The sequence below is a fragment of the Nasonia vitripennis genome, chromosome 1 (genome assembly GCF_009193385.2).
Source record: "Nasonia vitripennis strain AsymCx chromosome 1, Nvit_psr_1.1, whole genome shotgun sequence".
Lineage (NCBI taxonomy): Eukaryota > Metazoa > Arthropoda > Insecta > Hymenoptera > Pteromalidae > Nasonia > Nasonia vitripennis.
Window position 1 is genome coordinate 22,672,355 of NC_045757.1, and position 21,854 is coordinate 22,694,208.

A 21,854-nucleotide genomic window follows, 5' to 3' on the forward strand; every position below is an offset into this window, starting at 1 on the left:
GCGTGATCGGATTGTCGAGTGCGCGGAAATGGAAACAGCCGCGAGGAAGTATAGTCCGATTTGGAAAAAGTGAAGCATAGCGAGGTCATCGTCTGAAAAGCACAGGAAGATAGCGAAAATTATCGAACAAAGTTCGCTCCTTGCAAGACACGGACCGCAAGATTGATAGAGCGCACATACGGCTCGTCGATATCGGGTTCGAAGCCTTTCCTTCCGACTCTAGCGCTGATTAAAAATACCCCGGAGCAAATATTTATGCCGCTGGAATTGCCGTTTTATCAGTCCGCGCGTGTGTACCCGCGGTTCTCTAGGAAACCGGCGAGTCATCTGTATTGGCACAGTGCTCGCGTCAGCAGAGCGCAGCTCCTTCCTTCGATTGTATCGTGTAACGCGGGCGCCACAGAAATAAGCTCGAAATAGGCGATGCCATAACAAAATTACAGCCGTCACTCGGTGTACGAAAGTCGTTAAAGACGAAGAACTCTCGAGAGAGTCCGTAAGTCTATTTTCCATCGCTCCTCTCAATAAAAGCCCGCGACACTCGGAGGAGTGTCTCCGCGGCCGGAAATGAAATTTCTCGCGCCGCGCCGCGAGAGGCGAATGGCCGAGCAGCAGCAGCCCATCGATTTCTCATCGGTGCGAGCGACGCTGTCTATAAAAGAGAGCCGCCGCCGCCGGCCTCGTCGTCGTCGCGCTCGCTAATCGACGAATAAATTACGAAACGAGTCGGACGACGCGCCGAGTAAATTTCGCGCGCTCTCGTGTGTTTGTCCAACGGAAAAGTGGGCCGCCGCCGCTGCCGTTTCAGTGAGCGGAGCTGCGGCTGCTGTATTTTTAGGCTGCCGCCTTCTGCGCGCCGCTGCTGAGGTGGGTGGCCGCGAGTCGTGCTCTGCGCCGGCGGTGAATTATTTATGCGCGATTTGCTTTGTATATACCGATGGAAAAGTTCGTCGCTGCGCAAGCGTATTTATAAGATTGGAACACTGCTATAGCGTACATCGGTATCGCCAGACGCGCTCGCCGCGCCGGACTCGAGAAGGACGACGAGCTGATGATGAGCCGCGCACCTGTGCGCGAATGTGCGGGGGAGGCGCGCGCCGCCACTTTCCCTTTTCAGCATCGATTTTGCGCCAGCCGCCGCGCCGGTGTGCCCCCTCCCCCTCCTCCTTCCCCTGCGTATACCCCTGCAGGACCGGCGTCATTATGCGAAACGCGAACTGCCTCGCTCGGTTTCATTGCTCTCTCGCATACGTGTATTCGAGTCCTATACATGACAAGCCGGCGCCTTAACGAACTCGTTCTTACAATTCAGTCTTGGGCGGTGGCTCGCGTGTATATATAGCCCGGCTCCGCATCGGTTAAAGCCGAGCGCTCGAAACGGCCGTGCACACTTTCGCGCGCTCGACCATGTGCACACATGCGCGGGAGATACACCCCCGCGCGCGCGCGCGCAGAGAGACAGGGAGATAGCTGCGAGAGGATGGGCCGAAAAAGGGAAGAGGGAGACGGAGGTAAAGGGCTTTGCGCGCGCTTTTTTTCGGGGGCATCCGCAAAAGCGCGCGAAACAAAGGGCCTCCCTCCTCTGTGTGGGCGCTACCCCTGGCTGTTAGTCATAGGACGCGCGCGCAGCTCGTCTCGCGAAATGAGCGAAAAAATTTCAAGGCGAAGACGGCTCGTGACCTTGACTGCGCTCGCCTTCCAAGGTCGCCGCCTAGGCATTTCCGCGAGAGCCCTAGAACAACACTCCCTTTGTTACGCACACGCGTTCGCCGTACAAAGCGCCACTGTCTTGATCCCGTTCAAGGCCATCCGCCTCCTTTTTCGGCAACTGCTGCAACGGCCGCGCGCTCGTCCGTCTTATCAGCCGCGAAGGCTGCGGCCGTCACGCGAGTCGATCAGTCGCCGTGCACACGTGCGCGCGTTCCACCCCCGAGCCGGAGAGCAGCGGGCTCCCTGCTCGGGCGGGCATGCCGAATTCACTTTTCAAAAAAGCCGGGGGCTGCGCCGCTGAATGGGTCGGAGAGAGAGAGAGAGAGAGAGAGAGAGAGAGAGAGAGAGAGAGAGAGGGGGGGGGGAGTAGTGCGCGCCGCGGTTGTCGAAAAATCGATAGCGGCGAAAGCGAGAGTGGAGTCGGCTCCCTTCTTTCCGCCCGCGCACGGAGAGCTCCTCCGAGGGGCACCCGCGCACGCTTTGTCGGCCTCTCCCGCGCTCATTCATGCGGCAGCGCGGCATATGCGCCGGATTTGAAGGCGACGCGTCCTAGAGACGGACGCTAGGTGCCTTTGTGCGGGGGCCTCGCATTCGGATGTTAATTCTGCTGCTTCTGTGTGCCGCTTTCAATCCTGCTTTTTATTTCATTCTGATATTTTGTGTTCCAAAGACTTGCGCGGGAGAGAGAGAGAGAGAGAGAGAGAGAGAGAGAGAGAGAGAGAGAGAGAGAGAGAGAGAGAGAGAGAGAGAGAGAGAGAGAGAGGGAGCGAGACACTGACCGCGGATGCTTTTCCCTGATTACAGCGGCGGCTCCGGGGCGAAGATCCTGGTGGGCAATCTGCCGGCCCACGTCAGAATCGAGGATATCGAGCAGCTCTTGTCGAACTACGGACAGATTCAAAACTTTGAGAAGGCGACGTCGCGCGACCCTAGCACCCAAGCCTTCCTCGTCAGCTATGAGACGCCGGACCAGGCCCAGCAGTAAATATACACCTCCTTTTTTTGTTCCGCGAGTCGCGCGCGTGCGTGAGCTACACGGAGAAAAAAAAACGTTGAGGCTACTCAAAACTTCAGTAGAATCTACTTGACGACTTCGGTAAAGAAAATCCTGCGCGGCAGACACTCATCGAATGCGCAGAAGGGTCCAAACTCGTCTAGCCCCGCCTACCGCCACTGCTGCGCTTCCCCCACTTTTCTCGCTCGGAAATTTTGTGCTGTGCGAGTCTATTCTCGCACATTTTTTACTCAAGTAGATCCTACTGAAGTCACTTCGGTAGATTCAACATTTTTTCTCCGTGGAGAGAGAGAGAGAGAGAGAGTGAGAGAGAGAGAGAGAGAGAGAGAGAGAGAGAGAGAGAGAGAGAGAGAGAGAGAGAGAGAGAGCAAGTGAGAGCAAGTCCGCAGCGAGTGTGCCTTTCCACTCTCTCCGATGAGTTTTTGAATAAGTGCACATGCTCACGTTACGCTTGCCTCTCTGTTGCAGGGCCGCCGGCCAGCTGAACGGCTACGAGTACGAGGGTAACCCGCTGAAGGTGGAGATGTCGACGGCGGAGAGTCGACGCCGGGGCCGCAGTCAGCGCGGCGGCGTGGCCTTCTCGGGCCTGCCGGGCGCCGGCCGCCAGACGGACTTCCCGCTGCGCATCCTCGTGCAGAGCGACATGGTCGGCGCGATAATCGGCCGGCAGGGCTCGACCATCCGGCAGATCACCCAGATGACGCGCGCCCGCGTGGACGTGCACCGCAAGGACAACCTCGGCTCGCTCGAGAAGGCCATCACGATCTACGGCAACCCGGAGAACTGCACCAACGCCTGCAAGAAGATCCTCGAGGTGATGCACCAGGAGGCGAGCAACACGAACAAGGGGTCAGTTGACGACGAGGGCGGCAGCGCCTCCGCTGGTAGCGCTGCCAACGCTGCCAACGCTGAACAGCAGCAGCAGCAGCAGCAGCAGCAGCAGCAGGAGCACGAGGACGGCGGCGGCGCTGCCGGTCGCAAGGAGCGCCAGCAGCAGCAAACCACTGACGACATTGTTGGCTCTTCCAGCGAGATCACCCTCAAGATCCTAGCGCACAACAACCTCATCGGCCGCATTATCGGCAAGGGCGGCAACACCATCAAGAGGATCATGCAGGACACCGACACCAAGATCACCGTCAGCAGCATCAACGACATCAACAGCTTCAACCTCGAGCGCATCATCACGGTCAAGGGCAGCATCGAGAACATGAGCAAGGCCGAGGCCATGATCTCGAACAAGCTGCGCCAGAGCTACGAGAACGACCTGCAGGCCATGGCGGTGAGTCCGGCTGCGAGGCCATTTACTACCGCCCAAAGAGCCGATCCCCACCCTCGCCTGCCGAGCTTTCAGCCAAGCTTTGAGCCAAGCTTTGAGCCAAGCTTTGAGCGCTCGCCCGCGCCCCCGGGCCCCGCTCGTATGCGGCAGGGAGATCAAGGCCGCAGGCCCGACCTCCGACACGTCCTCCCCGAAGCCCCCCACGTCCCCAGCGGCCGAGAGACTAATCGAGAACCGAAATTCCAGCCCCAGAGCATGATGTTCCCGGGCCTGCACCCGATGGCCATGATGTCGACGGCCAGCATGGGCTACAATTCGCGGGGACCGGCCCTCTACGGCACCGGTCCGGCGCCCTACCCTTACCAGAGCAACCTGACCCCCCAGCAGGGCGTGCTGACGAGCGATGCCCAGGAGACGACCTTTCTCTACATACCCAACAACAGCGTGGGCGCCATCATCGGCACCAAGGGCTCGCACATCAGGAACATCATCAGGTTCTCGGGCGCGAGCGTCAAGATTGCGCCCCTAGAGTCGGACAAGCCGGCCGAGCAGCAGACCGAGAGGAAGGTCACCATCGTCGGCTCGCCCGAGTCCCAGTGGAAGGTATGTTGTCGATTCGTTTTTTCCCTGCACCCACCGAGCTGCATGCTACTGCTTGAACTTTGTGAAAAGTCAATGAGAGAGCTCGAGACGCCGTACCTGCTCCGCACGAGTCTTCGGTGGCTCAGTCGGTAGAACTCTTGCTCGGCAACTCGAAAGTCGGCGGTTCGATTCCAGTCGCGGAGGAAAAAAACTCGTAGCGTACGCAACCTGTGACATTTGGGCGGCTGTCGAATCGTAGACTTCTGCTTGAAGAATCAGGGAGATCATAGTTGTTTGGGTCCCGTGCTTGTCACACTAACCCTTGTGAGAACGAGCTCCGTTTAACCCAACGACAATTTTTTTATTTTTTATCAACAATTAACCATAGCAAACACCTATTTTATGCCTGCTGCCACTCGATTCCCATGAACACAAGTTCTGCATTATCGATTTTTTTTTTTTTTTTTTTTTTTTTTTTTTTTTTTTTTTTTTTTTTTTTTTTTTTTATTACAAAGGCGCTTTACTAATAACCCTTGATTGTCGCAGGCTCAATACTTGATCTTCGAGAAGATGCGGGAGGAGGGCTTCGTCTCCGGCACCGAAGACGTCAGGCTGACAGTTGAGATTCTCGTGCCCTCGGCCCAGGTCGGCCGAATAATTGGCAAAGGCGGTCAAAACGTCCGAGAACTCCAGCGCGTCACCGGTAGCGTCATCAAGCTCTCGGAGCAGCAGGCTACGCCGCCCACCGCCGACGAGGAGACCACCGTCCACATAATCGGTCCCTTCTTCTCCGTGCAGGTGCGTATTGACTTCTGGGCCTACGCGTGCCTACATTTTCGATTTTCGAGGCCGCGACTAACCTCGGCTCTGTGTGATTTCAGTCGGCGCAGCGCAGGATCCGCGCAATGGTCGTGCAGCCAGGCGCGGGCGGACCCGGCAGCGTGACCGGCATCCCCGGAATGCCCGGCCAGGGCCTCCCCGGCGGTCCACGATCGGGCCGCGGCAGCAGCCAGGAGGGCGGCGTGCGCTCGCGGCGCGACGGCAGTGCCACCTCCCAGCCCGGCGGCTGCACGACGCCCCAGCAGCAGCAGCAGTCCAGCCACTCGTCGCCCTCCTCGCAGCCGTCCCAGCCCCAACAGCAACAAAGCCAGTAACAAGACCCTGCCGCAACCACTCCCAACGAGCCAGCCAACCTCACGACGATGATGATGATGATACCGCGATTCGCCTAGATTCGTAAAGCTAAAGAGCGTTAACGGGCCTCTCGCCACCTTCTTTCGCGGGGCCCACATTTTCTACATTAGATATATATATATATATATTTACACACGCACGCGATCGTCCAGAGCTGCTCTCCGCGAGAGGCGCCGCGCAACAACAGAGCGCACTCTCGCCGGGGACCGCAGCCGAACCTCGGCCGGGGACATCATCCCCTTTGTTTTACTTGCACTCTCCGCCATCAACAACAGCAACGCAGCAGCGACAACATTAGCAACCTCTAGCCTTCATTGCTACACTTGGGCCGGGGTCGGTGGTTTCAAAAAGAAGACACGAGCTACGCTAAAACTACATGGACGACGGTGAAGATTTATGTATGTTGATGATGACGATGATGCACAACCTTATTACCTCATTCATTACGGTTAAAGATTTAAAATAATGATGATACGATGATTGATGGAGCGTGAAACAAGATCGTGCAGGATTAAGCTATAGCTCTAATATTAATGTGTTATAATATTGTACGAGAGGTTGAGTGACGGTTACGCAATTTTACGTTTATTATATTCAAAAGGAAAAACTGTTATTGTCACACAGACTATTACTACTACTACTACTGCTGCTACTACTACTACTATTATTACGCTACGCTACTCTGCTATTATTGCTATATGATATCGCTTCGATGTGTGCAGAGAAAGAGCGAGAAAGTACGAAACTCTGCACCCCAGCATGCAGCAAGGGAAGATCCCGACACGAAACTCAACAAGAGAAACACAAACGGAAAACATAAGAAGAAACTGCCAATCGATCACCGCCATCAGTTTATATTATTAAGATATACACCGATTTTTACATATATACGAATCCAGATTGCAAACAAGCAAAACAAGGCGAAAGCAGAGCACCACTTCGGCTCGATTGCAACCGTAAGGAATAGCAAAAAGAAATACCAGAAGAAAGAAATTCAAGAAGAAGACACAGAAAACCGCACGCCACGTTTTTCCAGAGACTCCAAGACAACAGCGTAGAATACCAGAAGATTTTACGAGAAGAATTTTGCGAAAACAAAGGGGGCGGAAGGACGAGGCTCCGGCGAGGACACACGAAGACAGAGCGAGAGAGTGTAAGAGGAAATTCGGCAGCGCCGAGCCTCGCGCCGTAATACCAAAGAAGCGGTTATGAAGTTTTTTTTTCGTATTAGTGAAGTTCCTTGCGAAAACTCGATTGAGATCGTAGAAGTGGACGAGAGAAGGGATTGTAAAATGAGTGAACGGACGTTCGAAAATGGACGACTGAGCGAAGGAGAGAAAGAGATCGAGTGACGTTTGTGGATTCGATTATATAGATTTAGTTGAGTCGAGTCACGGAGATGATTGAAGTCAGTTCAGGGATTTTTACTTTACCATGAATGTAATGATGATGCGTGAGTGTGAACGTGTGTTGAGACAAATTTAAATACTATTAATTGATAAGTCATTAATTATCGATTAAGGTTGGCGCGATAACAAAGGGCATGAAATATATAGAGACCTCGAGGAAACTTAGTCTTATAGGAACTGTACCTTATTATCGATATAGTACTGAAACGTTGACATTGGGCTCAGATCAGAACAGACAAACAAACAAAAACAAAAAAAAAACGAAAAACAACCAACCATTCAGAGTAACTCTACTAGTAGTTGCAACGCGGTGCAGCGCCGCGCGGGTCTCGTCGCCCGATCGCCGAGAGGTTGCCCTCGGCAGTCGCGGCTCGCGAGGCCGCGCGGCCCACCGCGCGAAATCTTCGGCCACCTCGATACCGACCGGTAGCGAGTCGCCGAAGCGCCATATCGGACTGACCAAACCCACACACCCACACACAACAGGCCGTGACCCAGCCCCCGCCCTCCGAGAATCGACGACTGAAAAATCGTATTATTTTTAAGCTCAAAGTTTATACTTACGATGATAATATATAGTCGATACTCTCGACGGCGCGCGCGCACTCACGGCCTGCTGCTGCTGATGCTTCCATCACTCGAACACGAAAACACTTCCCGCGAGGCTTCCTCTGCAAGAGGAGCCGGCCCGGAAGCACGAGGCCGCCCTTTTCTTCATTGTAGGAAGTTCAGCAAGTCGCTCGTTGACTTGACTGCGGCGGCGGCGGCGGCGGCGGCGGCGCTCGGTGTATGCATTTAGTACAAAACACGATGTAGAGAGAAAGATATACACGAGAGTTTATGAAACTAGCAAGGAATGGGAGAGGACGGTGCTCTTGCGCTCTTTTTCTCTTGCGGAATTCTGTGTATATTTAAAAATATATAATCGAAAGGCCGATAGAAGGGGACGTAGGGAACGAAAGGCAAAGAGAGAAAGAGCGGGAGTAGACAAAGAGCTAAGAGTATAAGTTTATTTTTGATACATTGTTGGAAAGATCTGAGTGGAATCTTTCTTTTCGATTTTTTGTTAGATGTTTTTTAATAACTTAATGAATTTTAACGATATTAGAGGGATAGACCGGGCGCGCGACGCGTGAATTTCTTCTGTGTGCGAGTGAGTCCGAGAGAGCAGAGCGAGAGTGCGCATTAATTTTTTTTACGTATATAGATTATAAATACGCTTGAGCGAGAGAGTATTATAGGTATACGTGCACGAGTGAGTGACCGCGAGTGGGAGACGCTGGAATCGGCGCTCGTCGGCCAGTTTTTTGCACTGCGCCGACCGCTGCGCCGCGGGTAAGAGTGGGCTTTTTGCAGTTGGATATGAAAATTGTATAATATAATTAATATATTTCGACGATGTGGTGGGCCGCGAGGCCGCGGACGAGCGTATCACGCAAAGTAATGTATTGTGATGTAATTATTATAATTTTTTTTTTTATTAACTAAAATACAGAGAAGAGTAGAGTCGATCTTTCGCGTGCGCGTCTTCGTCTTCGGCCTCGGCTTGCCGAATTATTTATCAAGCGTATATATTTAAAGACACATTAACGGCGAGGACGAAAGGCAAGCGATTGTGGAGATACGTAAGCAAGAGTTTAAGAGCCACGAGAAAATTGAAAAAACGAGACAAAAAAAAGTACATTGATAAATGAAAGTGCCAAGGGATTAAGGAGAAACACAAAAAGCCGAAATTTCGCCGTCGAGGACACCGTATCCTATTATGAAATACATAGTATATCAAGACTCGATGCGCAAGAACATATCTCACAAGCTCCGTGCACACAGCGAGTGGAGGCAGATCAGAAAACAGGGCATTGTCATGCTATCCGGTGAACGCGAACCAATGGAAAATACTTGACGCTGAAGAGAAGAAAGAGAGCAAGCAGTTTTTTCATTCGCCCACCCCCACATTAAAAAGCAGAAGAAGAAATAGCGGAAGAGAGGAAAAGACGAGAGCAACTTGTATCATTCCCGTCCCCCACACACCCTTTCGGACCTGAGTCTTTCAGAAGCAGATCCACGAAGAAAGCGAAAACGCTGAGAAAAGCCAGCAGCATCGGCTCGAAAGAAGCAATACACGAAAAAAACGATACAAATAAAAACAATGCACAGCGCATGTTCCGACCAATTATCCAACGTGCTCGTTCGTTCGTCGCGTTCGACAATTTCTTTTTCCTCGAAAAGTTTAGGCGAGTGCAAGCCAATATTAAGCGAAGATTCGCGGGTACGAGAGAGATAGAGAGATAGAGAGAGAGAGAGAGAGAGAGAGAGAGAGAGAGAGAGAGAGAAATGCTTGTACTTTTGGCAGAAGCAGGAGTTGAAAAAAATTTTCGAAGTCTCATCGACGCAAGCGCCACGAAGAGACGATGGATCGACAAGCAGAAAAAGCAAAGAAATTGCCGCAGAAAAATCCCAAAAGCACGCTCGAGACGATGATAATATAGATAAAAGTTTAAATGTACAAATTAAAGAGAGAGAGAGAGAGAGAATTAATAATAATTAGATTGCGTCGCGTGGAGATAGAGAAAAAACATAAAAACAAAAAAGAATTATTAATATAGTAACTTAAAAGAAGATGTGCGGAAGAGGGAGAGCGAGTCTTTAAAGTTATAGATGATTCTAAAAGAAATATAAAGAAAATTTTAATTGAAAACGCGGTCGGGGATTTGCCGCTGTAAAACGAATGTACAAAATCGGTTAACCTCTAAATCGTAAATGTTAGTTTATTTAAAAAAGAAAGAAAGGTATTTAAAAATTCTCGAGACGGCTGCAGCAGCGCCATCGCGTCTTTTGATAGGGAAAGGAATATCGATGTTTATTGTAATAATATTTTTCAAATTCTCAAAGAGGAAATAAATCATTTTCGGAGCGGGGTGACTTCGGGCGCAAATCAATCAAATCCATCATCAATGCACTTACGAAATCCCGAGAGCTCAAAGCAAAAGGAAAAGAGATGATCATCAAAAATTTCGAGATAAGAAGTACAGAACAGAACGAGCATCGACGCGTCTAACGCGTAACAGCTACGCGATTCGCGATCAAAACCACCTGGAAATAAAACAAAGTAACAGGAACAAGAGAGAAATCGGAAGTCATTTTCACTGCGAAACGACCCCGAGGTTTCGACTTCTGGCGTCGCTGAAAGCAAAAGCAAAAAACCCAGGTACTCCAGTGCTTCGATGGCAGCACACAGTCGCAGCAATCATCGCGGGACAGACGAGGAAACACGCGAAAAATGAACTTTGCCACATTCACACACACACACACACACACACGCGCGCGCGCGCGCGTGCACACAAACACACTCGGTCACACGTACACAAGTATGAAATGAGCAGGCAGCAGAAGATGTGAACAAAAGTTACCTTTTTCGCGCGAAGTCGAAGCGGGAGGAGAATTTTCTGGATAATTTTCAACTCTCCGCGGACCACGCACTGTCAACAAAAATGGTTGCTAATCTTAAGAAAAATCTAGCGATAGGAATAACCGTTTTCTTCATTATTGATATGATAACTATTAATTAATTGATAATATTTGGGCTTTAGTGTTAGTGATTTATTTTCCTTTTCCGGATCGAGAGGCTGACGGAGGGAAAAGGAAAACGCGGCGATGTGCGATGACGCGCTACGATCAGGGTAGTATAGACGAATATCGTATATCTTAACTGTCGCTCCCGGCCGTCCAGTGAACTGCCAATGGACCTGCTGCGATGAAGAATCGTCTCAAGAGCAACAAAGTCGTTCGATTATTCTATTAATGTTGTTGATCACTATTGACGGGTTCAATACAATGATTTTAAATTAAAATGAAAACGAAGCAAATCCATCGGCAATTGATCGCGGCGGCGCCTCGCGAGCGACATCGAGGGCCTTATGAAGCACACAGTTGGGCATTGTTGTTACGTAAGAGAAGTGGTACGGTTCAAGTGATATAATCGGTAAACAGATAATATATTGAATATGCGAGTAAAAAAAGCAATGACTAACAAAAAGAATACATTGCGGAGGTGCGTCGAAGTCTCGCGAGTACGCGTAGTGTGCGCAGCGGGATCGCGAGTCAGAGCCGGATAAGAACCAAGGAATTCTGTTTCTCAAGGTTTCCGCTGCCCCTGCTCTTCGTACTGGCGAGGCTCGCCGAGCACACCGGTAGTGCATTAGTATATTATCTTGTATGTAATTGTTGCCGACGAATGGGCATTATCGGGAAACCGCGCGGGTATGTAATAACTTTATTCTTTACTACAAGCACCCACTTTTGTAAATATTTATATATATATATATATATATATATATATATATATATATATATTTATTTATATATATACATATACAGACAGACATTTAAATAGTTAAAGTTATAATAGTAATTATTAAAGGTGAATTAGACGGTTTAAGAAGAATAAACACCTCTGAATCGGATGTGCGTTATCCAGTGTGTACGATGTTATTGATGCAAAAACACTAGTAAACGTTCGCGAGATACCGTAAAGGAGAACGGAGAAGAAAAAAATGCCGCCGAGGGGCAGAAACAGTTGAAACTCGAGGAGCCCTGGCGACTATTCTCGCTCAATGAAAGATGCATCCGACGAAGAAGAGAATCGAGGAGACAATTGGCAGCCGTCAGCGCAATCATTAATACTAAAACCCAAAATTTTTCGTTTGCTCTATCGCAGAAGAGCCGCTGGTTCACAAAATTGCCAGTGAGAGAGAGAAATAGAGAGAGAGAGAGAGAGAGAGAGAGAGAGAGAGAGAGAGAGAGAAAGCGCGAGAAGCTGCAGTGAGAGAATGAATTTCCCTTCCGCTCGACGAAAGATGTGAAACAGGCAAGCATGCATTCAGAAAACCAGGCAGAGTACGAAAACTCTCGTCGAAGACAGATGATGCAAAAGGTACTTGGAGAAATCATACAAACAATAATGGGATCCAATTGCCGCAGATCAGGGAAGTCAAAACTTTATAGAAAGATTAAAAAAACCTAAAGCTATATATTATAGAAGAAAAAGATTAAACTCAATTATATATATATGTATATGTCTACGAATGATGATGAGTAAAGAGAAAAAAATGAAACAAAAGATAGGACGTTTGCGCGCAGACCCAGTACGACGCTGGGCCAATGCCCGAATTCACACCGAACATAGATCAAAAGAAATGTGTAAATGAACACACGGTTGCATGCATAAAGGTAAAGAAAAAAAAGTAATAGTCGATAGCAGGGATCGACACGACGTCGATCCGCCACTTAATCGTTTATTGATACTTGTAATAATTCAAGCTTAAGAATTTGTTTTTTTTTCTTTTTTTTATAATAGAAGTTCGCACCGCCGGCGGAGACAACCTCCGCTGAGCTTGCATTTGCTTCGCACTTGCTATGTTTTTTTTTTTTAAAGTATAATCTTCTTTTCGCCCCGGGACTCGTACACGAGGTACAGGGATCGAGACACGCAAAACAGCGGGAGAGTGAGAGGATACGTTTGCTCGGCGAGTCCCAATAATACGATAATCTTCACCATAATTTTTTTTTGTTCTACTTTAGTTAAAATACTTTATAATCACTACTATTCTACACATAAATTTCCTCTACTATATAACCTACCCACTACTACTATTAATGTTTCTGGTACTACTACCTACTATTAACTACTAGTTTTTTTGTATCTTCGATGATGATTGCTGATTTGCTACTTCGAGAGATTCACGCATAGACCTTGAAACATTCGTTGATGTTGTATTACTTCATTACACATATATATATATAGTTAATTCGTAATTGATTTCCTAATTGCTTTTAGACCAGTTTCATCGATTTGAAGAGAAACTTCGCGTATATTGCCCCCCCCCCCCCGCCCCCATACATGATTCCGTGGAGCAACACTTTAACACTTTTTTCTCTTGCAATTCAAAAATCACATCATACGCCGCGGTATAAGTAATAGAATATGATTCGAGGAATGAGGAAAAAGAGAGAGAAAGCTTCAAAATTTAATCCCGACAGAAAACTTCATCTTTGGCTGTTTCGCGCGTCTTTTCTCAATCGTGAAAAGAGAAGAGAGTAGAGACCGAGAGACAAAAACTTCTCTTTCTTTTTCAAAAATCGCTTCTTATTCGATGTACCCTTTCTAATGATACGAAGTTTATTGAAAATCAAGGCGCGCCAGGCACATTGGAACATTTTCGGCGAAATCTTGAAGAAATATATACGGTGTTTCTTTTTTTTAGTGGATAATGTTTAAAGGTTTACTAAATACATATTACATATACGGATAATCATTATTAAGTACAAGAAAACATAGGAAATAACGTACATAGGCATTAAGGCACTGAAAAATAGTAGGCGGCTTCCCTCCAGATGCAAAATTACCCTTCAAAAAGGCGCGTGCACGAGTCCGCTGTAGAGACACTCTTTGCTGGCAACAAAAACACAAGAATCCTTCGGACACCGCAACGATCGATTTCAAGGGGAAAAATTTTTCGAATCAAAAGAGTATGATGTGAAAAAAAGTCTAGAAAAAAATTAGCTTGAGCTCACTGTTTTTGGCAAAAAGAGAAAAAATTAAAGTAACGACAATTGCTATTCTGGCTGGTCTTCTGGAGGGACAGCTCCCACTAAAGTTTGGTTTTAAAATTTAGTAACGCGAAACGTGAGGAATTGCCCGATGCTATTGAAAAAAAAGACATTCTTGTATCCAAAAGTTTTATTCTACACACAAGAGGTAGAGAGCAAAAAGAAAAGGAAAGACGAGTAGCTAGGCGAGGTCCGTTATATTTTTTGGGGAATAAAATCGAGAAAAAAATGCGATTCAAATACATAGAAATCAGCACGCTTTCCATTATTTTCGGCTATCTGAGAGGAGACACCTTGGACGAAAAGTCATGAGTCGCACGTACATACACACACACACACACGCGCGTATATCTATAGAATATAAACCGTTTCCCCTTACCCAGCAGTCCTTTCTCACATACCCACACAGACACGTACACGGACACGAGCAACAAACAATGATACACATACCCACATATTCTATATGATAAACTTCCAAACTGTATGAAACTATATCTCATACGACAAGCATGAACGCCATATACTTTCTCATTGAAAAGAAATGGATGGAACTTGTGGAGAATAGGAAGATGAAAGGGGAATCAGATTAGATGGAGTATACGTGCGCGAGAGAGCGAGACAAAGAGTGCGTATGTTTGCGTATATGTGATGATGCAAGAGAGTGATAATTAATTGGGAACCAGACGTAAGTGAAACGTGAAAGGCATTAAATGTACCTTCGTAAAAAACATAGTAATTATTAAGAAATATTGACAGTCTTTCTTCTATACACCGTTAATTATATTACAGTTACAGCAAATCATAAGTGCAATAGTTGTTACAATAGACACGGATTTTTACATTATTAAACGATAATAGCGATGATGAAGTGATTTAAAGAAAAGGAACGCAGCAACAAAATAGATTTTCCTTTCTCGAGAGATAGACAGAGCTAGAGAGTTGTTTAACCTCACAGATGTCTTTTTTCCTTGTTGTTTATTCTTTTTATATTGCGCGCGCGCGCGCAAATTAAGCGGATGTTATCGACGACGATTTGTACAATACACTTTTTTACAGCAGATAGATATTTATATACGTCTACACGTGTAAATTTGCGAAATAGCCAGATAAAGCCAATAGTATATTATACGCGACGACAAATGGAGCAAATTCGATGTGCACACACACAAACACACACACACTCACAAGCAAACTTGAGAAGAAGCAGGTGATATAAAGTTTAATGACGAGAAATAGATAGGCCGCGGAATACACAAATCATACAATATATTGCAATAGAAATAAATAAAAACTGTACAAGGAAAATGGAGAAGAGAGAACGCGATGAAACCCCTTCGTATACGAGATGTATTGCTCTTTGTTTGTAAAATCAGGCGTGAACGTTGAGCGAACCACAATTTGTTTCTTATCTTACTATATCTTATATACCTTAAGAAGCGAAGGTGATGCGATTTTTTAATTCTGTGCGTGAGAGTGCGACTGATCATATTATGCGAGCGATGCTAGATAGTTGTATAAGGCGTGATGATTTAATTGTATAAAGAAAAGTGATGGAGTGATACGGGAACGTCTGCGACGACGATAAGTCGACAAATAAGAAGCGAAAAAAGTAACGACGCCGACGCGATTTTATTTTCCTTCACTGTGTTCCGTTGTTTTTCGAAATTAAACCTCGCGAGGCCGACGAACGGCGAGTTGCCTCGGCGCGTCTTTCTTCGGCTTCGATTTAAAAAATAAGGACGGACTTTTGCGACGCTGACGCGACGGCGACGAGCGAAAAGAGAACGAAGCGAAAAACCGTACGAAATTCTCCTGGCAAATGATTGTGTAGGAAAGAGTAAAGACGGATGATCAAACGACCCGCCACACAATAGAAAATAGTTTACATGTATAGGGATATGTTCGCGAGTCCCGACGCGCCGATTGTGTACGAATTAACCGACAGCTGTGAGTCTGCGATTTCTCGACGGATGCATATTCCCTCAAAAAAGATTAAAACAAGGGAGATTCGTCGAGAATTCGCGAGAACACGAAAGGTGTGCATCTGGGCTGTAAACTCTGTTATACTTCGACCGCGTGGGCACTCGCGAAGTGGATGAGCAACATCAATATATCAAAGTCGAGCTTCGCTCGTGCTCGCGCGTGTTGTTCGTTTGTTATTAATTCCCGAAATCTGTTAGTTTTTGCCCGACATAATTAGCGTTAAATAGAAATGAATAGTAGAATTGCCGTTGTGTTTTCTTTTTCTTTGTATACTGGTTCACACAGCATATTTTTGATTAATCAAAACAAACATGGGTTGGAAAGAAATCGGAAAAATCGATGTCCGGATAGTAGGAGATAACGCCGTCTTCGGATGACATTCTGCGATTTGGCATACGCGTCTTTTATTTTTGCATGCAGGGATCTAAAATGGAACGAAAGGCAAGATTGGATAAAAAAAAAACACGACAAATCGCTCTCGCGCCGCGCAAATGCATTGGATTTCGGATCTTTCAATTTTTTTACAAGAAGAAAAAAAAATCGAAAGTTTGCAGTTTACGGTACATATTTAATATTAAGCTAATATTTCGTATTTTATAAGGATTGGATGGATTTTGCGTTGGGCTAGAAAAATTATACGCGCGCAACGCGCGAGAGCATTTGCACAAAATTTTAGAACCATTAATGAAAAAAAAAAAAGAAAAAAATGTAATCAAGGCGAAGAACAATTCCTCACTGAAATAATTGTAAAAGGTTTTTCGATGATAAAAAGGTCGTCCACGAAAGAAAATTTACTACTGTGTAACTATTTAAAGTAAAGTCTATTTGAATGTAAACGCGTCAAGGCATTATTAAAAAAAAAGTACGGAAAAAGAAATATTAAGGAGAAGTGTCAATCGAGCGGCATAACAATTATTCTTTTCTCATTATGTATTGTAAGCGGAAAATAGAAGCTCGCGATTTTTTTCTTCTTGAGAGGAAATTCATTCAACGATAAGTGAGAATTACACATTTGTGTGTAACGTTATTATCGGAAAGAAAAGAGAACGGAAATTCTTGGGTTGGGTTTAGTGTGTGCGTTCAAAAGAAAACGAGGGAACAGGTTTAAAATAAAGTAAAAATTAAAAGTAACTCGAGACGATAGTGGATGAACGAAACGCAAGAGATGATTTCACTTCATTGAAGGGAGAGAGAGCCAGAAAAAATCGTAATGTCGCGTAGAGTAATACGAAAGTTTATGAGCGCAAAGTAGACGAAGACGAGGAGGAAGAAGGAGACTATCGAAAGCAGAGAGAACGAACGGGAATCACGAAATCTGCGCTTTATAGAATTGTGTCGAAATTTTATTCTAACATATAAGCTTTTAGCTGCGCAATCATTTTCTTTTTTCTTTCGACACCCGCTTGTCGCTTATCGATCGGCTCATTTCGAATTTTCACACAGATTTAAAGCGTTGAAAAGCAAATTACTTTTTTGTTATCGATTTTTTATTATAATGGTAGTAATAATAATGATTATAGTGATGATAATGATGATGACATTCACGAGCAGCTCCATCCAATTTATTGTGTCTTATATATGAAGATTCTTTTAAATAGAGTGCTATATTATAGATTTTTTTCTTTTAATACTTTTATACTGTTTTTCCTCATCGTTATCGATTTGATGATTTGTTTTGAGATGTTTACGTTTGTGTGAAGGTTCTTGGATTTTAGCAAGGCTCATTGCGATCGATGCCTTTCGAAAGATGTGTTTTCCTGTACTAGAAATCGACGTCCAAAAGTGTCGAGCGAACGCGAAGAAATTTGAACAGCATCAGAGTAACAAAAGAAGTTAATGTAATCCTTCCCTTGATTTTTCAGCCTTCTTCCTTTTCCTTTTCCGAAACTCTGACTTTCTCCCTCCAGGCACATACTCGCAACCAAAAGGCAAATCTGAAGCAGCATTCAGCCGACACGTTCAAGGCCTGTAATTGTTCTTAATGACGCTACCACTTAAGAAACGTACGAGCTGTATATGCATACATTTGTAAACAAAAAAAAACTAACAAAACAAAACGGTGCGAGATGGAAAATTGCTTGAGCACATGTACCTCGATACAGAAGAAAATCACAATTTAACAGAGAAAACACACACGCGAAGGACTATTATGGAAAGCAAATCGATTTGTAATGTTTTATGTGTAACATTCGATTGAGGATTGTATGTAATTGTATATGTACACTTTATGTATATATATATGAGTACGATGCAGTCCGTGTGTTAAGATACATTCTCCTTTTTCTACCGTGACGAAAAATAAATTATTCTAGTTAATAAAAAAAAAATCGTTCTTTTTTATTTTCCTCCTACCCTAACATAATTCTATTTTATTCCGGCATTCTTTGCATAAGCGAACCATTGAAGCAAATTGATACTGATGGTAAATGACAAGAAGTTAACTAGTGTTGCATTTTTTTTAATCAATGAAGATACTTTGCATATTTTTTATACGCAAGAAAATCTACAATCCAACAAATCTTAACATCTAATCATTAATACTGCTCAAATCCATAATTTTGCAATACGTTTTAACAACAATGTAGCTGCTACTTACTTTGTGCATTCAAATCGATAATTATTGTTTTTTTTTACATTCAATTTTTTCAGATACAAAATAACGCACATTTTTGTATTGTACCGATAATTTTTACTTGACAAAATAACAAACAATTCACGCAAGCTTTTTTAATTTCTAAAAATGACAAACTGATTAAGTTTAATGAATTATTAATAAGTAATATGGCGTGCAAGTATATAGACATATTTCTGAATACATTTAGTTGTTATATGTGAATATATTCATTTTCATAATTTATATTACATAATCATCAGTATTTAAGGAAACGAGTGCAATATTTTTTACAGGCCCTCATAAAAATCATGTACGATACGCATGTCTTTAGACACTTGTATTCGTAATGTACCATATCGAATTGTTTATAACTACAGACTATCAACATTTACTGGACAAAATTACTTTTTAACGTTTGATCTTTCAAATTAAAATGATTTAAATAATGATTCCCAACAATTCGTAATAATACTTGGCGGTAGATATTTAAAAAAATGTAATTTTTAAAATAACTCTGTCTATGAAGAAAATGTCTACTTCTAAAACTAAATAAAAAAGGAATTCGTTCCCAAGATATAATTTAAGGTAAATTCTGCAATAAAATCTGTCCCTATCTTCACTCAGAAACATCGATTTGATCGAATCCAGGCGGAAATGTGTTTCTATAATAAATGTTTATAACTGATATAAGCAAATTATAAAGGTCTAAATTGAGACTCTTATAAAAGTTTAAAACTGTTTTACACAGTTATAAATAGCTATTTACTTGTATAACTTGTTGTGAGTGTGGCCTAAGAAAGTAAATAAAAGTTTATAACAAGGCGAGTCAAGAAAATCTTTCAACATCAGCCTTTGATCAAACAAGCGTCACGCAAAGAGGAATTAATTTGGCCTGGTGGCGTTGATCATATCGTCGAGAAGGCGTTCAACGCTGACATCGCCGACCGTCGGTTTGAACAGCAGTTCCTGCAGGATCCTGCGGCAAAGGGCGCGCGCAGGAGGTAACAGCAGAAGCAGGTGACCTATTCTGCCGGCGCCTCGATCGGACAGCACGGAAACCGTTTGCTCCTGCAGGGCCGTAACGCGCGCTGCATCGCACAGTCCTCGGGATTCTGCAAGCAAACAATTAACTTAATTATTAACTAATTTAATGGTTTCGATGAGAAAAGCATTTGATTAAGTTAGTAAGTTCGATCGTACAATTGACAGTAATAAAGTATTGATTCGCGTTTATAAGTACTCTGAATCAAATATTATTTACAATATTATATTAGTTGAATGAAACAACATTGTTCAACGCCGAACAAAGTTCTGTAATAATGCCGTCGGGAAGGGATTTTTCGTAAGTTTCTGAAAGGTAAGGCTTAAAAACGGCTTCTTATTCGGTGGAAGCAGTGTATTCCGCACAGGTCCAACTGCTTGCTGCTCCATCCTTAGACACCATTATTTTGAAAATCAATTTCAACTTCCTCACGCGGACAGCCAGAGTCCTTTGAAACGAGTGACTCGCCTGATCGTTTTCTAAGAATATTGATTCGTGCTTAGATTCCATGATATTTATGGTATTTTTTCTATCTTGCCTTTTCTGAATATCCTGGTCATCATTTGTGTCGTTGGCGTCTTTATTGGATAGTTTTCTTCGTTCCAAAAATTTGTTAGTAGAATAATAGTTTCTGACTTTTTCTGAAACGTACTCGGGCGTACGGAAACGCCTGAACACATAGAATCGTACGTAAAAATACAGAAATATACTAAAACTTACAAACTGTACTTAAACGCACGAACATTTACAGAGTATATATACAAAAGTATACATAAACCTATAGAAGTGTATAATTCTCTAAAAACGTTTGGATAAACTTTCATCTCCCAATTTCCCTTGATAAGGGCCAGTCGAAGGCTCGTCGAAGAGTCGCTTGTCTGTATCGGGAGGGAATGGCCATGAACAGCTTGCTATTCACTTTAGATGCGTGGAAACGGGTCAGTTTCATGCACGTGTTAAGAAAAAGAATCTTGTTGAATGGCCCAGCAACTTTTCGATTGGTGGAGACTCGATTTTACGGTCAGAACGGTCAGCTTCATTAGTAGTATGCTTTCTCCAAGAGATGTGATGATTGAAAGAATCATTACATATCATGTATGCATAGTTATTCCACGTCAATTAAAAACTAATAAATGCACGTTAATCAAGCGTTTCTTATCAGACATGCAATATGACCGCGCATAGTTTATAGTTCCCACATAACTAACAATAATTTAAGAAAATATTTTTTATTTTAATTTTTAATATTTAAAAAGAAATGAAAAACACGTTATTTTAGCAATCAACTCTAAAATCTAATTAGTTCTTTTACAGGTTGTACTTGATGAACCTGTAAAGTTTGAGTAAAAAAATACAAATGCGTTCGGGAGTTATCGTGGTAACCATTTTTGGGCCAAATATGACATTTTTAATGTTTAAGAAGAATTGAGGAAGAAATACACCTTACTATAGTCAATCGGTTTCAAAATTTAATCAGTTTTTCGTTAGGTCATACTTTATGAATCTGTAATATTTCAATGAAACATACATATGTGTTGAAAGGTAATCAAAAAATTTTTTTTTAATTATTTTAATGCTATAAGAACAAATTTTTTAAAACGCTCTTTATTTTAATCAATAGGTTTTTTTTATAAGGGAGTTATTGCGGTAACTATTTTTGAGCACATACGCGAAATCAAAATCTTTGACACTTAAAAGGCAGAGGTTGCACGGCATACTTCCATACTTCTATAAGCGCTCTGCGTAAGAACTTCTTTTAGTCGTTTTATATAATATACTTTAATAAAATACTGCACAAATAAAAAAAAAATAAATAAAAAAACGCCAACGCTCTGAAGCTTCGTTCAGATCTATCGGGTTTACTGAAAATAAAAAAAAAAAAAAAAAACAAGCAACCGATAAATTGCATGGCGCTTCTCATCTAGTCCAACATTAACCTTTTGATCGGAAAGTTGGCGAAGCAAATTGTCAGTGATAAATCAGCAAAGCAAAATTTGAAACTGAAAGCAGTAAAAATGTCTGCGTGTCCACCGTGCACACTCGAATATTCGCGGGGGAACGGCACCGGAGTCGCCGAAGCTATCGGCAACTGGGGCTTTTCCAACGAAGTCGCTAGTCCTGGCCACGAGCTCAGTCGCATACAATGTCTTTTGGAAAGGATGGAAGATTTGTAAGCAAAATTTCACAAACACGTACAGTTTCTACGCGTTTCTACAAGATGCAATTTTCGGTTATCGCACAGGCGAGCAAAGCAGACGTGTTCTGGCTCTCGAAAGCTCAGAGGCGAATCGCAAGTTTGCGTGTTCGAGCAGAGTCCAGCGGAATGCAGGCCGAGTTGGATGTTCCCGGCAAAGAGGCCGTTGATTACGTATTGCTCGGTAGGGGACACCTTGCTCACTTCCAACAGGAAGCTAGCAGCG

General features: G+C 44.2%; 1 protein-coding gene across 9 annotated transcripts in view; it reads left to right on the forward strand.

Moving 5' to 3' along the window:
- Positions 1-18,105, forward strand: part of LOC100114171 (insulin-like growth factor 2 mRNA-binding protein 3) — a 58,460-nt gene extending 40,355 nt beyond the window's left edge. For 4 of the 9 annotated variants that reach the window (XM_031930444.2, XM_031930446.2, XM_031930455.2 and 1 more), the window contains 5 exons: positions 2,515-2,691; positions 3,194-4,007; positions 4,251-4,607; positions 5,133-5,384; positions 5,468-18,105. In XM_031930444.2, coding sequence (XP_031786304.1) covers positions 2,515-2,691; positions 3,194-4,007; positions 4,251-4,607; positions 5,133-5,384; positions 5,468-5,740 — 1,873 coding nt within the window. In that variant the 3' untranslated portion in view covers positions 5,741-18,105. The remainder of the gene's footprint in view (positions 1-2,514; positions 2,692-3,193; positions 4,008-4,250; positions 4,608-5,132; positions 5,385-5,467) is intronic. The other 5 variants (XM_016989097.3, XM_016989098.3, XM_032595976.1 and 2 more) reach the window with 2 other exon arrangements.
- The last annotated feature ends 3,749 nt before the right edge of the window (positions 18,106-21,854 follow it).